The sequence below is a fragment of the Neopelma chrysocephalum genome, unplaced genomic scaffold (assembly GCF_003984885.1).
Source record: "Neopelma chrysocephalum unplaced genomic scaffold, ASM398488v2 Primary Assembly neopelma1_338, whole genome shotgun sequence".
Classification (NCBI taxonomy): domain Eukaryota; kingdom Metazoa; phylum Chordata; class Aves; order Passeriformes; family Pipridae; genus Neopelma; species Neopelma chrysocephalum.
The window spans coordinates 66,815-84,165 of record NW_020898002.1 but is presented as its reverse complement, the minus strand read 5'-3'; the positions used below and the strand labels follow the sequence as shown (position 1 = coordinate 84,165).

At 50.3% G+C, this 17,351-nt stretch overlaps 1 protein-coding gene across 1 annotated transcript in view; it reads left to right on the top strand.

Moving 5' to 3' along the window:
- Window positions 1-16,958, top strand: part of SPATS2 (spermatogenesis associated serine rich 2) — a 22,884-nt gene extending 5,926 nt beyond the window's left edge. Inside the window, 13 exon segments of the mRNA XM_027705535.1 lie at window positions 4,912-5,081; window positions 8,325-8,404; window positions 8,491-8,599; window positions 8,977-9,026; window positions 9,496-9,606; window positions 9,608-9,716; window positions 9,989-10,123; window positions 11,264-11,399; window positions 14,752-14,810; window positions 15,270-15,379; window positions 15,639-15,741; window positions 15,857-16,034; window positions 16,324-16,958. Of these exon segments, the coding sequence (XP_027561336.1) occupies window positions 5,057-5,081; window positions 8,325-8,404; window positions 8,491-8,599; window positions 8,977-9,026; window positions 9,496-9,606; window positions 9,608-9,716; window positions 9,989-10,123; window positions 11,264-11,399; window positions 14,752-14,810; window positions 15,270-15,379; window positions 15,639-15,741; window positions 15,857-16,034; window positions 16,324-16,522 (1,404 nt within the window). The 5' untranslated portion in view covers window positions 4,912-5,056 and the 3' untranslated portion in view covers window positions 16,523-16,958.
- Window positions 16,959-17,351: the final 393 nt, after the last annotated feature.

Here is a 17,351-nt window from a genome sequence, read left to right as displayed (position 1 = left end):
TGGAAACAGAGATTCCGGAGGGATGGAAGGGGAAATGTGGGATTTAATTCCATGTGGAGAATGGGGAAGATTCTAATTGGGATGTGGGAATTGTCCCTGAGGTGCTTTCTGGTGTAATTGGGGTCCTGAGGGTGCGATTTGAAGGGTCCCAGGAGCTTCAACTCCAGCTTGGGATGGGAGGAAAACTTGGAAAACCGGGAAAAATGGCCTGAAAAATTCCCTAACAACTTCCTGAGGGCTCGGCCTCAGTGTCCCACCAGATATTTTGGGATTTTGAGGGTTTTAGGACTATTTTTCCCTCATTCTGGGCTGTGTTTCCCACTGGATGCTCCCACGGGAAAGCTCTGGCTGCCACATCTTCCCTGGGAGGTTTTTCCTTGGATTCCATGATCCTGGAGATCTTTCCCAGCATAAAAATGGTTCTTTTGGAATATGTTCAGGCTTCTTCCCCTCAAAAGTTGCAGGGGGAGGGTCTGGAGAGTTTGGGGTCTTTCCTTCCCCTCTTTCCTTCCCTTCTTTCTTTCCTTCTTTCCCTTTCCTTTTTTCCCTTCTCCCTTTTCTCCCCCTTTTCCCCTCTCCTTCCCCTCCTTGTTCGGGAATATTTTACCCCCTGAACTCCACAGTTTTACCCCTTTGAAGCAGGAAAACATGTCCCAATTACCTCATAAAAGATGGATGTGGGATAATCCCTCATTCCCAGGCGTGCCTGGAATAATTCCGGACAATAAATGTGTGGATTTCCCTGGAATACAGACACCTCATTATCTCCCACCTTCCACTTCCCCCCCCAGGCCCCAAGAGGGACATTAAGGAATTATTCCTTTTAAATCCTGAGATGGGGTTTGGTATTCCAGGAGCACCTTTGGGATAGGAAGAGCCACTGGAATTGGCCTTTCCTTGTGTTTAAAAGGCTTCTGAAAACTGATTATCCTGTTTTTTTGGGGGGGAAAAACCCTGCAATTCCAGGCAGGCTGGTGCTGCTCCTTCTTTCCTTTGGGATAAAATCCCTGGATTGATGCATTTTGTGGCTGTTTTGGGGCAAAAATATTGACTTTTGGGTCAGAACCCACCAAGGAGTGTGTGAAAAGAAAGGATAAAAAAGTTTATTTTGCTCTACTTGAACTTCACATGTTTTGGGGGAGAAAAAAATCCCAAAGTATAGGGTTTAAATTTCCTGGGAATTCAGCAGAATTTGGGATAAAACTGGAACTGGGAGTTCTAAACAAAAAAACCTTCCCACCACAGCACAGGAATTTGGGCTGTTGGGGTGTTAAATCTTTATGTATTTTATTTAAATGTTATTTATATAATCTATAATAGATTTTATATATTTATATATTTTATTTCCTGGCCAGAATTCCCTTTTCCAAACCCTCATCCCAACCCTGGGTGTGTTTATTCCCCCCTTCCCACTTAATTCCTGTTCATTGTCCTCCTTTAAACTGAATAAAACTCTTATTTTTTGGCTGCTCAGGTGGAATTTTTGGGGGGATTTTTGAGCTTCGCCGGAAACTTCACAGACAATTTGTGTTTTTTTCAGCTTTTTGGGAGGACTTTGCAGTGTTTTTTTATGAGAAATCCCTGGATTTTTAGTGTCTGATCCCATTTTTTACTCAGGATTTAATTCCTTGTGCTCCACAGGGGGGGTCAGGGGCCACCTGGGGCCTCCAGAGTGTTGGAAATTGGATTTTTATTGGAAAATAATTAGAAAATGCCAATTTCTGTGTACTCAGGGATGATCCCCAAGATGGAAATAACCCGGAATATGAGACTCCATAATTCCAAAGCCAATTATCCACGTGATCCTTTCCAGGAGCCCAAAACACCCCCAAACCCCCCAATTTTTGTTTAATTCTTTCAAACACCAGTTTTTTTCAGCCGAATCTCCCTGAAACTGATAAAAACCCAGACAAATTTCTCCCTGTTTCTCACTTTTCCACCCAAATTTTCCTTGAATAATCAGTCTGGATGAAGCAAAAACAGCTCTGGAATTGGGAATTTGGGAATTGAGGGGTTTTTTTGACTTGCTGGCTGAGAAATTTAACTATTTTCCTTCTGCTCCCAGTCTCTTGTAACAATCCTCTGCATTTCCATGGGATCTGGGGAAGTTTCCTGCAGAAATTTGATCCTTCCAGCCAGATTTGGGTTGTTTTGCTCCCCGTAAATTCCCTTAAAACAACAATATTTGATTGAAATCTGGATTTTTGGGGCAGTTTTTGGGCTTTCCTGTGTCTCTATAACCCCCCCACCTCCTCTTGTGTTAATTCCTGTTTTCCCACTGAATTCCCACTCGGATTTAGTGGGTTTTTCCAGCCCTTCATGTTGAAAACTCCCACTTAAAGCTAGGTTGGAATTCCCAGGGATCTGCCGGGTCCCAGGAGCTTTACCAGGTGAAATATTAATTAATATTATTTAATTATCAAGAAGTAACCATTTTATCCCATTTTATCTATCCGTGGGCTTTGATCCCATTCCCAATATTCCGTTTTCTCCTCAAAATTCCCTTTTCCAAACCGTCATTTGTTCCACCCCCTTTAATTCCTGTTGATTTTCCTCCTTTAAACTGCACAACAAAACTCCATTTTTTGGCTGCTCGGGTGGGATTTTTGGGGGGATTTTTGACTTTTCTCAAAAAACTCCACAGACAACTCATATTTTTTCCAGCTTTTTTATGGACTTTGAGGTGTTTTTGCCCCGATTTGCTCCCGGGATGCCCCTGCAGAGGCACTTTTTAAACATCCCTTTGTTCCATGGATTAGAACCCAGGGAATTAAAACACTCCCAAGGTGCTCCAAACCCCTCATTCCTGAGCATTCCCACCGATTTTTTTCCCAAAAATAAGATTATAAAAGGGATTTTGGTCTTGGTTTTGTTGAATTGCTGCATTTTAAGCCCGGCTTTGGGTTTAAAGCCCTTCCAAAGGGTTCTAATCCCGGGATCAGAGGTCGGGGCGGGAGCTCCAGCCTTTCCTAAGCTCCGGCTTTATCTGGAATCCGAAGGTTTTCCTGGCACAGCATTTCCTGGTTGTGGCCACAGGCCACAGAGCAAAGCAGGGAAGTGAAACTGGGCTGGAATCCCTCGGATCCCCCTGGAATTCCCAACTCCAGACTTGGTTTTTAGTGATGAAGGAGTTTTAACTGGGAAAAGCTGAAGGCAGGAGTTTAATCCCTTCCTTTTGGGACTCTTTGCAGGTAAAAAATTCCTTTTCCTGTTTGTTTTTTTTTTTGTACAGAAAGTAGGGTTGATTTCATCTGGGATTTCAATCGTTGGGATTCACTCCTTGGGAATAAGTTTGGGAGCTTGGAAGAAAAGTCCAGAGTAGAAAAGACTGGTTTTAAATCCCAACCCTGTCCCTGTTCCTGGAGCATTCCCAAGACTTGTGAATCCTTAAAAACAATCCTGGGAATTGTAAAAATCCTTAAAAAAATCCTGGGACCTGTAAATCCTTTAAAAAAATTCCTGGGACTTGTCAATCCTTAAAAAAATTCCCTGGCACTTTTGAATCCTTAAAAACAACCCCGATCTAGGGGTTAATTAATCCTGCAGCAAATTCCCTGTCAGGTCATTCCTGCCCCTTTTCCTGCCAGGGACAAACTCTCCCAATATCCCAAATATTTTGTGCCTCCGGATCCCTCTGTTTTCCAGAGGAAAATGAGAATTTTGGAGTCTGTTTTCCATAGAAAATGGGAACTTTGGGAGCTTTTCCACTGCTCCATCGGGAGGTTTATCCCAGAGCCGGATCTATTGTTCCCTCACCTTTGGATCCTGGTCTTTGTTTAACCCTTATCCTGCCTTTTTTTTCCCCAAGGAAAATCCCCCCCTGGAATTCCCACCTTGGAGGGTGGGTTGTGCCCCTTGAAAAAAGCAGGAAGAAGGGGTTAAATCTGGGGGGTTTTGGGATTTTGCCTTTTCTGGGGGAATCAATCCTGAAATCCAGGAGTTTGGGTTGGCCCTGGGTGGGATCTGATCCCGAAATGTTGGGATTTGTGGCAGTTTTTATTGTTTTAGTTCCAATCTCGATTTTTTCACTCACTGTCAGGGGTTTAAAGTGGCTTTAAATTCAAGGGTTGAACTGAAGCAAATCCAAAGGGATTTTGGGCTTTGTGGATATTTTATGGATAATTTATAATGGAATAAAGTTCATATTACATAACATTTATATTGAGTATAATTTATGTGTTTGTATTAAGCAGAAAGTATATTATACAACATACAGATTATATTTAATAAGATCTATACAGCATAGAATATACATTGTATAAAATTAATATAGAAAATATTTATATATAACATGTTATTATATAATATTTTATAAATATACAAAATAATGTTATAAATATGTAAATTTTCCTTTAAATACATATTATGTGCTGTAAAATTTATAAGGTATAAAAATTATATGCTGTAAAATTCATAATAGAATAATTTATGTGATATAAAACTATATTAGAAAAAGCTATATGAAATTATATATATTTATAATATATGGAGGTTATTTTATCTGGGATTTATTTTATATGCCATTTATGTTATAAGAATTTATAATATATAGAATTATTACATTTATGCTATAAACATTATAATATATAACATTACATACAATTTATAGTATATTTAATTCTGTAATATATAAATTAAAGTATAGAAATCATAGTGATTGTAGACAATATTTTATAGCATTATTTTTTATATTTCTAACATTTAATATCATTAATAACACATAAATTAAACCTATATAATAAATACAAATTTATATCTATTTTTAGCTGTTTTTTTTCCTGTCTGGCTCTTTTATCCCTTTCAAATCCCAACTCCTTAAAAACCCCTGGAAGCCTCTGGGAACACTTTGCCTCCCACCCCAGCAATTCCCTCCTTTCATCCCTTGTTGTTGTTCCCTCTTTTCTCTTCCAGAAATTCCACCTGGTGCTGGACAGAACCTCCCCCAGGAAGGAGCTGCTCTGCCTGTCCCCACATTCCCAACAGCTCCCCAGTCCCCCAAAAACGCTCAGAATTCCCATTATTTCTCCCGTTTTTGTGGCCGAATTTGGAGCCGGAAATGTCTAAAAAGCAGAACACAAAAGGTAAGACGTGACAGGGTCAAACCTCCCGTTTTCCACCCGGCCCAGGGCTGGTGATTCCCAAGTTTTTTAATTGGGAAAAGGCCTCGTTCTCCCGCCGTTCCCTGTGACAGCTCCTTGTCAGGTCTCGGTGACATCTGGGACCTTCCGGGCTCGGTGACATTTTTAGGAGCATTTCAACTCCCCACTTGGACAGCTGTGACTTCCAGGCTCTCATGGGAATATCTCAGCCTTTCCACGGGCAGCAGGAGTGAAAAGAGCAGGAAAAAAGGGGAACGTTGAGGGAAAAATAACAGTTGGGAAGTGGCAGAGCTGGACTTTGTGGGGTTTTTGGGATCCCAGTGGTGAAATCCCATTGCTGGGCCTGGATTTGGGGTGTGTTTTTATTCCTTATGGATTAATTCTCCCCAAATTTGGTCGTGTTTTCCACAGATACTGGGATTTGGGGACAGGATTCCTCCTTGGAGTGGCTCGTGGGAGCCCCTTCCTAGGAGTCCAGTCAAGGAATGAGCCTGGATTTGGGGTGGGAAGGCTCAGGCCTTGGGAAAACACTTCCCTCTTGGAAAAGCACCTCAAATGAACCCTCTCCAAGCCTTTTTTTCCTTGGATGTGGCACCAGGAGCAGTTTTTTCTCTCCCCGCCCACCTTTCTGTGCCACCTCGGAGCTGATTCCAGGAGATTCTTTGTGCGGAATATTAATTCCAGAGGGTGTTTGTGTGTCGGGAGGTCACATTTTCTCTTTATTTGCACTGACTAATTAATAATTTAAGGCTCCTGAGTTGACAATTCCCGTCCTCTCCCTCCTGGAAGAGCTTTTGTTCTCCATAAAGTGGTTATTTCCAGAGGCTTTGTCGCAGAAATGCCATCAACCTGAGGAGCCCTGAGCTGGATCCAGGCACTTAGTCCTGGAAATCGGGATATGGGGTCATTTGGGAGTGGTTTCCAATGGTTGTGTTGGAGTTTGAGCCCTTGGAATCATTTAAGGAATCCTTTAAGGATTTAAGGAATGGAGTCGGTTCCGTCAGTGCTGAGGGAAAATCCCACCTGGGAAGGGAACTGAGGGGTCTAGGAGGGGAAAAACAAGGGGGAAACTGAGGGAAAAGATGGGAAGTTGTGGGAAAACATTGGGAAGTTATTTTGAGGGAATTCAGGCTCTGGCCAGAGGGAAAATCTGGCTTTTCCTGACATGGGGAAGGAGCTTTTCCTGACCTGGGGAAGGAGCTTTTCCCAACCCAAGGAAGGATCTTTCCCTTCCCACAAAAATGCAAATTCCGAACTCTTGAGTCCCGGCGGCCGCGTTTGAAATTCCGTCCCTTCCCGGGGAGCCCCAGTGCCAGCAGATCCCATTAAGGATTCCTGGGAGCACATCCAGGGCCGTATCCAGCGGGTTTGGGGTCGGCTAAGGCGCATAATTTTTGCATGAGAAGTGTCTGAGCTCCAGGAGGATTTGGGGCTGGAGCAAAGCAGCCGGAGAAGGGGCTTGGAAGGAGCTCCCTGCCCTGGGAATCCCAGCACTTCCAGCTGGGAATAGGCACTTGCCAGGGCTCAGGAGCCTCTTTAGTGTCCTTGGTGATGATTTGGGATCAGTCTGGACAAGGGGATGGAGGCACATTCAGGATGGCACCGAGTTGGGTGGGATGTGGGAAGGGACAGAGGGATGGGCCAGGCTGGATCCGTGGGATCCTGGAACTCTGGGATTCCTTCCCCAGGATCCTCAGTGGCTGCTCTGCCGTGAAAATTTTGGGGGGAAACATCATTAATTCCCCCTGTTGAGGTGAGGTTGGAGCCCTTTGGAAGATGAAGGGCTGGAATGCTGGGGAGTGACGTGGGGGGGCGGGAATGTGGATCCAGCCAAGGGGCTTTGAGGGATTTATCCTCTCAGAATCCAGGGCTGACCTTTCCATCATTCCCAGGGCTCTGTCACTGTGTTTGGAGCTGTGGGGGAGGAAAAGCTCCGTCAATGTCTGGGAGTCAATGGGGCGTCTCCGACCCACGTCCTGGTTATTTACAGGAGGGGAGGGGGGGAACCAGCGGCTCTGGGATATCGGGAATGTCGGTGGGATGGAGCAGGGAGGGCAGGGACACAGCCAGGGACACTCTGCAGGAGAACTGGGCTGTGGGATCCCCAGATCATGGGGAGCTGCCAAGGAAAAGGGATCCGGGTGTGATTTACTGGGACAGAAATGGGGTGACCTGGGGGTTCAGGTCTCAGGAGGGAACAGGTGTCATGGAATTTCTGGGGAGTCCTGGAATTATTAAGGTTGAAAGAGCCCCCTCAAACAGTTGGATTTGGTGTCTCAGGGGGCTTTTCCAGCCGTAATAATTCCAGCACCAAGAGGGTCATGGGATTTCCAGGGGGTTCATGGGATTAGTAAGTTTGGAAAAGCCCCCTCAAACAGTTGGATTTGGTGTCTGAGGGGACTTTTCCAGCCTTAATAATTCCATGACTCCCTGGAAAGGGCTGGTGGTGCCAAATGGGGTCATTCCAGACCTCGGGGTCCTGTTTTTATCCCCTCCAAGGCCCTTCCTGAGCCCTAAACCACCATATTTTATCCCAGAAAACCACAGCAACATCCCTTTTCCTTCTTAAAACCTGGAATTAGACCTGCCTGGCAGGAAGTCCCCCCGGGAATGGCTGGGGATGTGCAGATTTATGTGACCTTTTGGATGTCAGTGATGGCTCGTCTCCGTTTATGGGTCTCTTGGAGCATCCAAACATTCCCTGGGAGCTCCTGGAACACAAACTGCTGGATCTTCATTCCCATTTATCAGTCTGGATGCCACTGGTGTCTCCAGGAGGAGGAAATTGGTATCCAAGGGCTGCTCCAGAGGCTCCTTAACTCTTTGTTGCTGGGATCAGGGGGAGGTTTAATGTGGGGATGAGGGGTGGGAATGGTCCTTGTTCATCCCAGTCTCTGCTCTGGGGGATCCCAGGGAATGGCTGGATTTTGGGATAAATCCAACCCCCAGGGGGTGCTGGGGCCCTGGAACAGCTCCCCGGGGAAGGAAGAGGCTCCAAACCTGCCAGAGCTCAGGGAAAGGCTCTGAAAAGTTGGGAATTGGGGAGGTTTCGGGGTGTCCTGAGCAGGGCCTGGAGCTGGACTTTGATCCAGGATAGTATTCCATAATTCCAGAGGTCAGGGAGGGTTTGGACAATGCTCTCAGGTGCTGGGATTTTTGGATTAGTGGGATTTGGGGTCCATGTTCTCCTTGGCACAGTTATTTAGGACTTTCCTTTTCCCACAGATCCCTCGGGATTTATCTTTGATGTTCAGTCCAACACTGTGATGGCCCAGGGAGGGACCTTTGAGAACATGAAGGAAAAGGTAAAGGAGCCTTTGGAATCTTTATTCCAGATAAATCACCTCCCACAGCCCAAATTCCAGCCAGTTTTCCATGTTTTTCCCCCCAGATCGGAGCTGTCCGAGCGATCGTTCCCAACAGGAGCAACAACGAGATCGTCCTGGTCCTGCAGCACTTTGACAACTGTGTGGATAAAACAGTCCAGGCCTTCATGGAAGGTGGGAATTCTGGGATTTGGGATGGAATTTGGGGTGTGGGAGGTTCATCCCGTGTTTGTGGACAGGGATTTGGTGCCCAAACCTGTGAAATGACAGAGCCAAAGGGGAGATTTCGGGGATTTTTTTTCCTCAGAAACTTGGATTTTTCCCCTGGAAAATGGGATTTTTCCCCCCAAAAGTGGGATTTTTTTCCCTGTATCCCAAGGGAGCAACATCTCAATTGGGAATTCCCAAAGTCCAGCTCAACCCCCTCCTTTTATTCCATCAACCAGGAGATTTGCAACTTGGTTTTCCAGGTGTGTGGAAGCACCTCCAAGTGTCTGGGAAGGACCTGGAATGCTCCTTTTCCCACCTCTCATCCCTGTTTTCCTTTACAGGGAATGCCAGTGAGGTGCTGAAGGAATGGACTGTGACAGGCAAAAAAAAGGTACCACCCCTTAAATATTCCCTAAAACCTTTGGAATTTGGGGGATCCAGTTGGGAATGGTGGGAAAGGGAATCCCACGGGGAGTCTGAGCTGCACCTTGTGGGGACCTGGCACAGAAATTCCCTGTTTTCCTGTGGGATTTCCATGAGATTTCCCATGAGATTCCTGTGGGATTTTTACGAGATTTCCCACGGGATTCCTGTGATTTCCCATGAGATTTCCTGTGGGATTCCAGTGGGATTTCCATGAGATTTCCCAAGGATTCCCATGGCATTTCCATGAGATTTCACAGGGCATGACACCTTCACACCTCATTAATCCCCCTGCATTCCCATATTGTGGGATAAATCCCTCCCTCTTCAAACCCATTTAACTCCCTTCCCTTCCAGCCAAAATTCCCTCCAGGAATCACAAATCCCCTCAGGAATCACAACTAACATATTTTTTCCCCCCCCGCCGAAATTCCCAGAACAAAAAGAAGAAACCCAAACCCAAACTTCCCAGTGGCTCCAGCTCTGCCCTCCCAGCCCCTGGAAAACCAGTTCCTCCTGGAGAGGAGACCCCGGGAAACTGGGAGAAGGGGGGGGATGAACGGATTCCACGTGAACGGCTGCGCCCAGGACACGGAATCTGTGGATTCCCTGAGCGAGGGCCTGGATGGGATGTCGATGGATGGCAGGGAAGTGGATGGTCAGTGCTGGAAAACCAGGAATGGGAATGGTGGGGAGGGGCTGGAGGGCATTTGGGGGTATTTTCCTTGGGTTTGGGTGCTAAATCCTGATTTTCTGGTGGAGTTTTTGGGGGGATGTTTTTGGGTCCTACATCCTGATTTTTCCAGGTATTTTTTCAGCACAGCCTTGATTTTCTGTTTTTTTTTTTTCTGGGAGGTGTCTTCCTTGGTTTTGGGTCCCAAATCCAGATTTTTGCTGGATTTTTTGGGCTCAGAGTTTGCCTTTCCCCAGCAGAGCCCGGCCTGAGGAATGGACTGTCCGGCCCTGACCCCCCAAGGCTCCCCATCCCTCCCCCCAGGGCTCTGCCCACCCCCCACTCCGACCCCCGGGAAGAGGCTCCGGTGTCACCCCCCGGCAGGAAAATGGGTAAGGACACAAAACCTTGGGAGTGTGGAGGGATTGGAGGGTTTGGAGCCGCTCCTGGAGGAGGAGAGGCCTTGGGAGCTGGGCTTGGTTAGGCCAGACTGGGAGGGGAACTCATCAGTCTGTAAAATATGTCAGATATCCATAAAATATATGTCAAATATCCATAAAAATACAGGAAAAGCTGCTCAAGCCTTGGATAATTGAGGGAAAACCATAAAGCCATGGATTCATGGAATGGTCTGGGTTGGGAGGGACATTAAAGGTGATCCAGTGCCACCCCCTGCCCTGGGCAGGGGCACCTCCCATAGTCCGGGTCCTTCCTCCTCCTCCTCCCAGCACAGCAGGAATTCCAGCACTTTCTCTGGAGCAGGGACAGCTCATCCCTCCCCCACATCCCATCACATCCCGGGGCTGTTCCTGAGAACCTGTGAAGGGTCAGGCCGGGGCTGTGACAACGAGTGACAACAAGTGACAGCCCTGGAGGGGGTTCCCCCCCCCTTTTGGGGTGTTTTGTCCAAATCTGGGATGTGACAATAACAGGGAGGGACAGGAGGGACCTGGAGACCCCCCGGTGACCGGGGAGGTTGTGCTGGGGGGGATCAGGGGTGGAGTTCAGGGAATGGTGGAACAAGATCCGTAATTTCACTTGGCAGGAGCCAAACTCTGCCCCCGGGACCCGAAAGGACGGGTCCTGTCACCTCCTGGTGGGAGGATTTTCATCCCTTGGAGAGTCCAGACATTCAATCCCGGAGAAGTCATGGATTTCCCATCCGTGGCAGTGTCCCAGGCCAGGCTGGAGCCACCTGGGATAGTGTGAGATGTCCCGGTGGTGGAGGAGCTTTAAGGTCCCTTCCAACCCAAACCATTCCATAATTCCATGAAATTCCCCTCCCCGGACAAACTGTTGATCTCCCTCGTGCTTTGGAGCAGCCTGGGCTTTGCTCATCTCCAGCCCAAACCCAGCCCAGGGCTGCCTTTGATCCCTGCCGTGCTTCTGCAACATCCCTTCCCGTGCCCGTGGGAAGGATCCAGGGGCTGGAATTGCCTCCAGAGGCTGGAATTGCCTCCAGGGGCTGGAATTGCCTCCCGAGGCTGGAATTGCCTCCAGAGGCTGGAATTGCCCGTTCCCTCCCGTTCCAGGGTCAAACATCGAGAAGTCGGTGAAGGACCTGCAGCGCTGCTCCGTGTCCCTGGCGCGGTACCGGGCCCTGCTCAAGGAGGAGATGGACACCTCCATCAGGAAGATGAAGCAGGTCTTTGCCGAGCTCCAGAGCAGGTGGGTGGGAATTTGGGGATGGATCCTGCTCCTGGGATGGCTGGAATTGGTTGTCCAGTGGGGTTTGGGCTGCACCACCCTCTGGGAGTGTCCCAGGATGGTGGGAGGTGTCGCTGCCCATGGAGCTGGATGGGCTGTAAGCTGCTTCTCAACCCAAAACATTCCATGATTCCATGATTTTCCCTGAATTATTCCAGGCTTGAGCAGCTCTTCCTGTTTATTTGCCTGGGGTCATGGAACAGTTTGGGTTGGAATCACCTTTAAAGGGCATTTTTCTTCCCTGGGGGCTCCAGGAGCTGAAGAGGGACAAAGACGAGGGGTGAGGGGCTTCCATCTGGAAAACGGGAGATTTAGATGGAATTTTGGGATGAAATTCCTGCCTATGAGGCTGTGAGGGGCTGGGATGGATTTTCCAGAGGATTTCCCATCCCTGGGAGTCCCAGGCCAGGTTGGATCCCCCGGGATAGTGGGAGGTGTCCCTGCCCACAGCAGGGGTGGGACTGGACGAGCTTTGAGGTCCCTCCCGACCCAAACCATTCCATGAATCCATGACCAAAACCAGCCAGGGCTGTGCCTTGGTTTGCCCCCTGAGCCGAGCTGGAAGGAGACATTTTGGGATGTGGAAGGAGAAGTTTTGGGATCTTGTGGCCTGTTCCTGCCTGTACCTGGAGGAACAAACATTCCCATTCGAAACCCTTAAATTAGGCTTGACTTTGATGTCACCAGGGAGGTCTAAAAACACATCAAAAGCCTTGTTTTCCCATTTTAATCCAGCCTTAAACTGTGCCCTCTGTGTGTAATTAGTGCTGGGGTTTAATTGGGACTGGGTTTGTGCTGGGGATGATGTTTGGAGCAGCTGATTGAACCCAGCCCTGAGAAACTGCACAAATATTGGTTTTGGGGGAAGAAAATATCCATAAAACAAGACAATATCCATAAAACCCTGCCCTGGGTTGACAAGGAGCTGAAATCCTGCTCCCGCATCCCGGGATTTCAGCAGCTCTTGGTGTCAAAAGCTGTTTGTGTCAAAAACCTGACAGTTTTAAGTTACTAAAAACAAGAATTTAAAACCTTTTAGCCACTTTTGCCTGCTCATTGTGGCCTTGTTCTTGTGCTCCTGCAACATTCCCACCGGAAAGTGCTTCCCTGAAGGAAGTGGGGTTTTTTTCCAGGCTTAAAATCAACTTAAAATCAGTTAAAAATGGGAATCAATAAGTCTGGAACTTCCCTGAGGGTTTGGGTCGAAGGTGCCCAGGGGGTTTTGGGGTCTCTGGGCTGAGCCTGGAGAACTCCCAGAGGGAATTCCAGCCTTTTCCCAGCTATATTGTCTTTATTATATAATTATATATATTTACATATTATTGTATATAATACACAGAATATATTATAATTATAATTTTGATAATATATCTTATAATTCCTACAATGTATTATTATCTATATTATATAACATTAACTATATTATTATCAAAATTCTATGTTATTGGAGTGGGGGTTTAAGGATTTTTTAACCTCTCCACACAAATTCCACGTGTAAAAACCTTCTTCCAGGTCTGGAAAACATCCTTTCCTTGGTTAACAGGGATTAATCCTGGTACTAATTCCTGGTTAACAGGGATTAATCCTGGGAACAGGATGAGGCCCTGAGACTGTTCCTGCATTATAATTAATCATTAATTAAGGAATATTTAATTAACCCACGTTCCCACCCTTCTCCAGATCCGGGAATTCCGGATGCTCACACGGAGATGGGCAGGAGGGAAAGGGAAGCTGTGGGAGGGGAAGATCCAGATGTGAACACTCTGGGAATGGCTGGGAATGGCCTGAAATGGCTGGGAATTCATTAATTAAGGCTGAGAATGGCTGAAATGGCTGGGAATTCATTAATTAAGGCTAGGAATGGCTTGGAATGGCTGGGAATTAATTAAATAAGGCCACATTCCCCCCTTCTCCCCCAGCTCCCGGAATTCCTGCCCTTTCCAGGGGACACTGAGGGACCTGTGGGTGCTGCACGTCCAGGTGTGGCCACCCTGGGAATTCCTGGGAGCAGGGAGAAGCCTCATTCCCGTGGCTCTGCCCCTTCCCTGCCCTGGAAAAAGGCAGGAGGAGGGAGCCATAAATCACCAGAAGCAGCCAAATGTCAGAGCTGCTGTTCCAGGGAATTGTGGAGATTGATCCCCCTCCCTCCCAGGGAAGGGGGGGTTGGTATTTCAGTGCCTCAGACAGGGACTAAATTAAACATTCTACCCATTTTCCAACATTTTTCCCTCAAAAAAGGCGAGGGATGAAGGGCTGACCCCGCTGTCCCCCGGTGGCTCCGAGGGGGGAACAGGGACAGGAGGGTTTGGGCTTTTGTAGTTGGGAATGAAAAGGGAAATGAGCCCAATTAAAGGGCTGGATTTGAATTCCTGACTCACCTGGAGCAGTGGGAACCAGGAACGGGGGCAGGGGGGGCTTAGAGGGGCCCAGGGTCTGTCTGGGAGCCAGTTCCTGCACAAAGCCAGACTGGGGGGACTGGGATTCCTTTGGGGATTGTGAGCACCTGGGGGAACGGGTGGGAAAGGCTCTGGAGTGGGAGCAGAGGGATGTGGAGATCCGGGAGGCTCTGGGGCATCTGAGAGGGTTCTGCCTTCCCTGGGGGGCTGTTCCTCACCTGAGAGAGCTCCGGCTCACCCCGGGGATTTGGGGTCACCTGGGTGGGCTCGGGGTGACCTGAGGGGGCTCTCAGTCACCTAAAGGGGCTCTGGGGCACCTGAGGATGTTTTGCCTCCCCTGGGGGGGCTTTGGGTGACCTGAGGGGGCTCCAGGACACCCGAGGGGGTCTCTGTGTTCCCCTGAGGGGTCTCTGTCCCCCCCCCAAGGGGTCTCTGCTCCCCCCCGGGCTGACTCTGGCCCAGGGTTTGGTGCTGCTGTTCTGGGGGGATTTCAGTCTCATGGCACCAGACCCTCCTGAGCCCCTGGGGCTGTACCCTGCCCAGGTGTCCCCCGTGTGTCCCCCGTGTGTCCTCCGTGTGTCCCCGTGTGTCCCCCATGTGTCCCCAAGGGCCTCAGGCATGGCAGAATCCCTGTGCTGGGCTCCAGGTGAGCTCCAGGTGCCCCGTGGGGCTCCCAGTTCCTGCTCCCCAGTTCATCCTCCTGTCCCCAAGTCTCTGCTCCCAGTTCCTGCTCCCCAATTCCTCCTGTCCCCAGTTCCTCCCTGTCCCCTCCCCATTCCAGCCCAATCCGGGGCTCTCCAGGCGCTTCCCGCGGTTCCAGCTCCACCTGCCGGTGTGTCCCGGCTGGATCCTCCTCCTGGAGCCTTTCCCTGCCCTCTCCAGCACTAAATCCCTTCCCTTTTCCCTGTTTTCCGCAGCCTCATGGACCGGGAAGTGGCTTTGCTGGCCGAGATGGACAAAGTGAAGGCAGAAGCAAGTAAGGGGCTGTTCTTGGAGGGGTTTTCCCAGGATTTTCCTCCTGTTCCCATCATTCCCAAACACCTCAGGACTCCATCATGGCTGTTACAAACCTCCCCAGAGGGTGGGAATTCCCGAAATCCTGACATTCCTGAGGATGGAAACAGCTTTTCTGCTCACCTTTAGGGTCCCTCCCAACCCAAGCCATTCCATAAAATTCCATTAAATTCCCTTCAGGGTTTCTCCTACATCCCACCTTTCGGGATAGGGGGGCTGATGGGATTTCCCCGACAGAATGGGGACAAATCTAACGGAAGAGACCCAAATTCCAAAGGTGACAAAGGGACAGAGTGCTCCCGACGTCCCTCCTGGAGCTTCCACCTCTGTTTTGGTGCCTGTTTGGAGCTGGAATTACCCCAGGGAGGGGCCTGGGGGGTCGGAGGGGTGGTTTTTCCCTGATCCAGGGCTGTTTTCCCAGTGGAGATCCTGGTGGGGAGGCAGAGGAGGGCGGAGGCCCTGCGGAAACTCACAGACGGGGCCGCGCGGATGTCGGAGGAGCAGCTGCTGGAGCTCAGGGCTGACATCAAGGTGGGCCCTGGGGGCACCTGGGGGGGCACCTTGAATTCCAAACACCTCGGATTCCAAACAGAATTTAAAGTGGTTTTGTAAAATCCTGATTTCACCCAACACCTGGGGAAAGTTCCACATTCCCTAAATTCCCTGAAACCCCTCCTGTCCTGGGCTGAACCAGGAGGGTCTCCCCCATCCACCACAGAACTGGGAGGATCTCCCTGTTCCCTGCTCCCCTTCCCAGCCCAAATCCCCCCTTTTTCCCCCCTTTTGGCAGCACTTTGTGAGCGAGCGCAAGTACGACGAGGAGCTGGGCAGGGCCGGCAGGTTCACCTGCGACCTGGAGGGGCTCAAGAGGAGCATCACCTGCTTCGGCCAAGGTGGGCTGGGGGCTCCTGGGGGTCACTCCCCTGAGCCCCCCCCGTCTGCTCCCAGAGTATCCTGTCCGGTATCCCAGTGATCCCTCTGACCCCTCCCCTGCTGTCTCTGTTCCAGTGTCCCACCCCAAGACCAGCTATTCCAGCCGCTCCCGCTGCAGCTCCGGCCCCCCCGGGGCCCCCCCCGGGCCCCCCCAGTGCCTCCCCCACCCCCAGCACGGCCGGGAAAGCCCCGGGACCCCCCGAGGGGGCTCTGGGGGACACCGGGGGGGGACGGCCCCAGCCCCCCCCGAGAGGTGGGTCTGGAGAGGGGATGGGGGGGTCTGGGGGGCTCTGGGGGGTTCCCTGGATGGATCGGGCCTACGGATTGGGGGTTCAGGGGACGGGGGTGTTTGAGGGGGGGGGTCCAGGTTCTCACCCCCTCTCATTCCCAGCCTTCCCAGATTCTCAGGATTTAGGTGTTCCCAGAGCGGGATTTGGGGGTCCAGGGGAGGGGGTTTGGAGGTTCCCAAATTCCCAGGATTTGGGGTTCCAGGGGAGGGGGTTTTGGGGGGGGTCCCTGTTCTCACCCCCCTCCATTCCCAGCCTTCCCAGCGGATCCGGAGGGCAGAAGCAGGACCTGGAGCCCCGACCCCGCGGCACAACGGCCCCCCTGAGCCCCCCAACAGCGGGACCCGGCCCGGCCCCCGCAACCCTCCGACCCCGGGCCCCCCAACCGCCCCCGGGGGGGGGGCTCCCCCCACGGAGACCCCGCAAGAGCCACCCCAAGGGAGCGAATTCCTGAGGAAAACTCTGGGATCCTGACGGGGGTCCCAGCCACGTTTACAATTCCCGTTCTGTGCCATTTCCCCTCCTTTTTACCCCTTTCTCCCCCCCCATCCTGGTCTGTTCCATGTTGTCCCATCGGGATTTGGGGGTTCAGGACCCCCCCAGTGCTGCCATCGCCCCCTCCCCCCTCCTTCCGCTCCATCCCAAAAATCCCTCGCGCTGGAAGCGAGGAGGAGCAGGGGGAGGAGGGGCCTCTGACCCCCCCAGGATCTGGAATGTTCTCCTCTGGGAACTGGGGAGTCCCCTCTGTCTCCCCCAAATCTGGGATGTCCCCTGAGTCCCTCTGGGATCTGAGGTGTCCCCTCTGTGTCCCCCCAGGATCTGGAATGTTCCCTGTGGGATCTGGGGTGTCCCCTCTGACCTCTCTGTGTGCGCTGGGACTGGGGGGGGGTCCCCTCAGCTGCACATTTCGGCTTTTTCCCTGGATTTTCTTTGGGGAATTTCCTTTGTTCCCATCCCAGTTCCTGCCTCCCCTCCCCCCCAAATCCCCTTCACAGCAACACCCGGGAGCAAACCCAGACATTTCGGGGAACAAGGACAGTAAATCCAAATGGGGGAGGGCTGGGGGGGTCCCCAACTTTTCTGCCCCCCCCCTTTTTCCATGTTTTTTTTCCAAATTTGATTTTTTTTGGTTTTTTCTTCTCTTTAATTAATTAAAACTTCAGAACAAATTAAATCAATGAAATGAGCTTTAAAAATGTTTTTTTTGGGGGGAGGAGGAACTCAGGGATGGGGGTAGGGAGGGTTGTCTGTGTGTGTCCCCCCAGCTCACCTGGGCCAGGTAA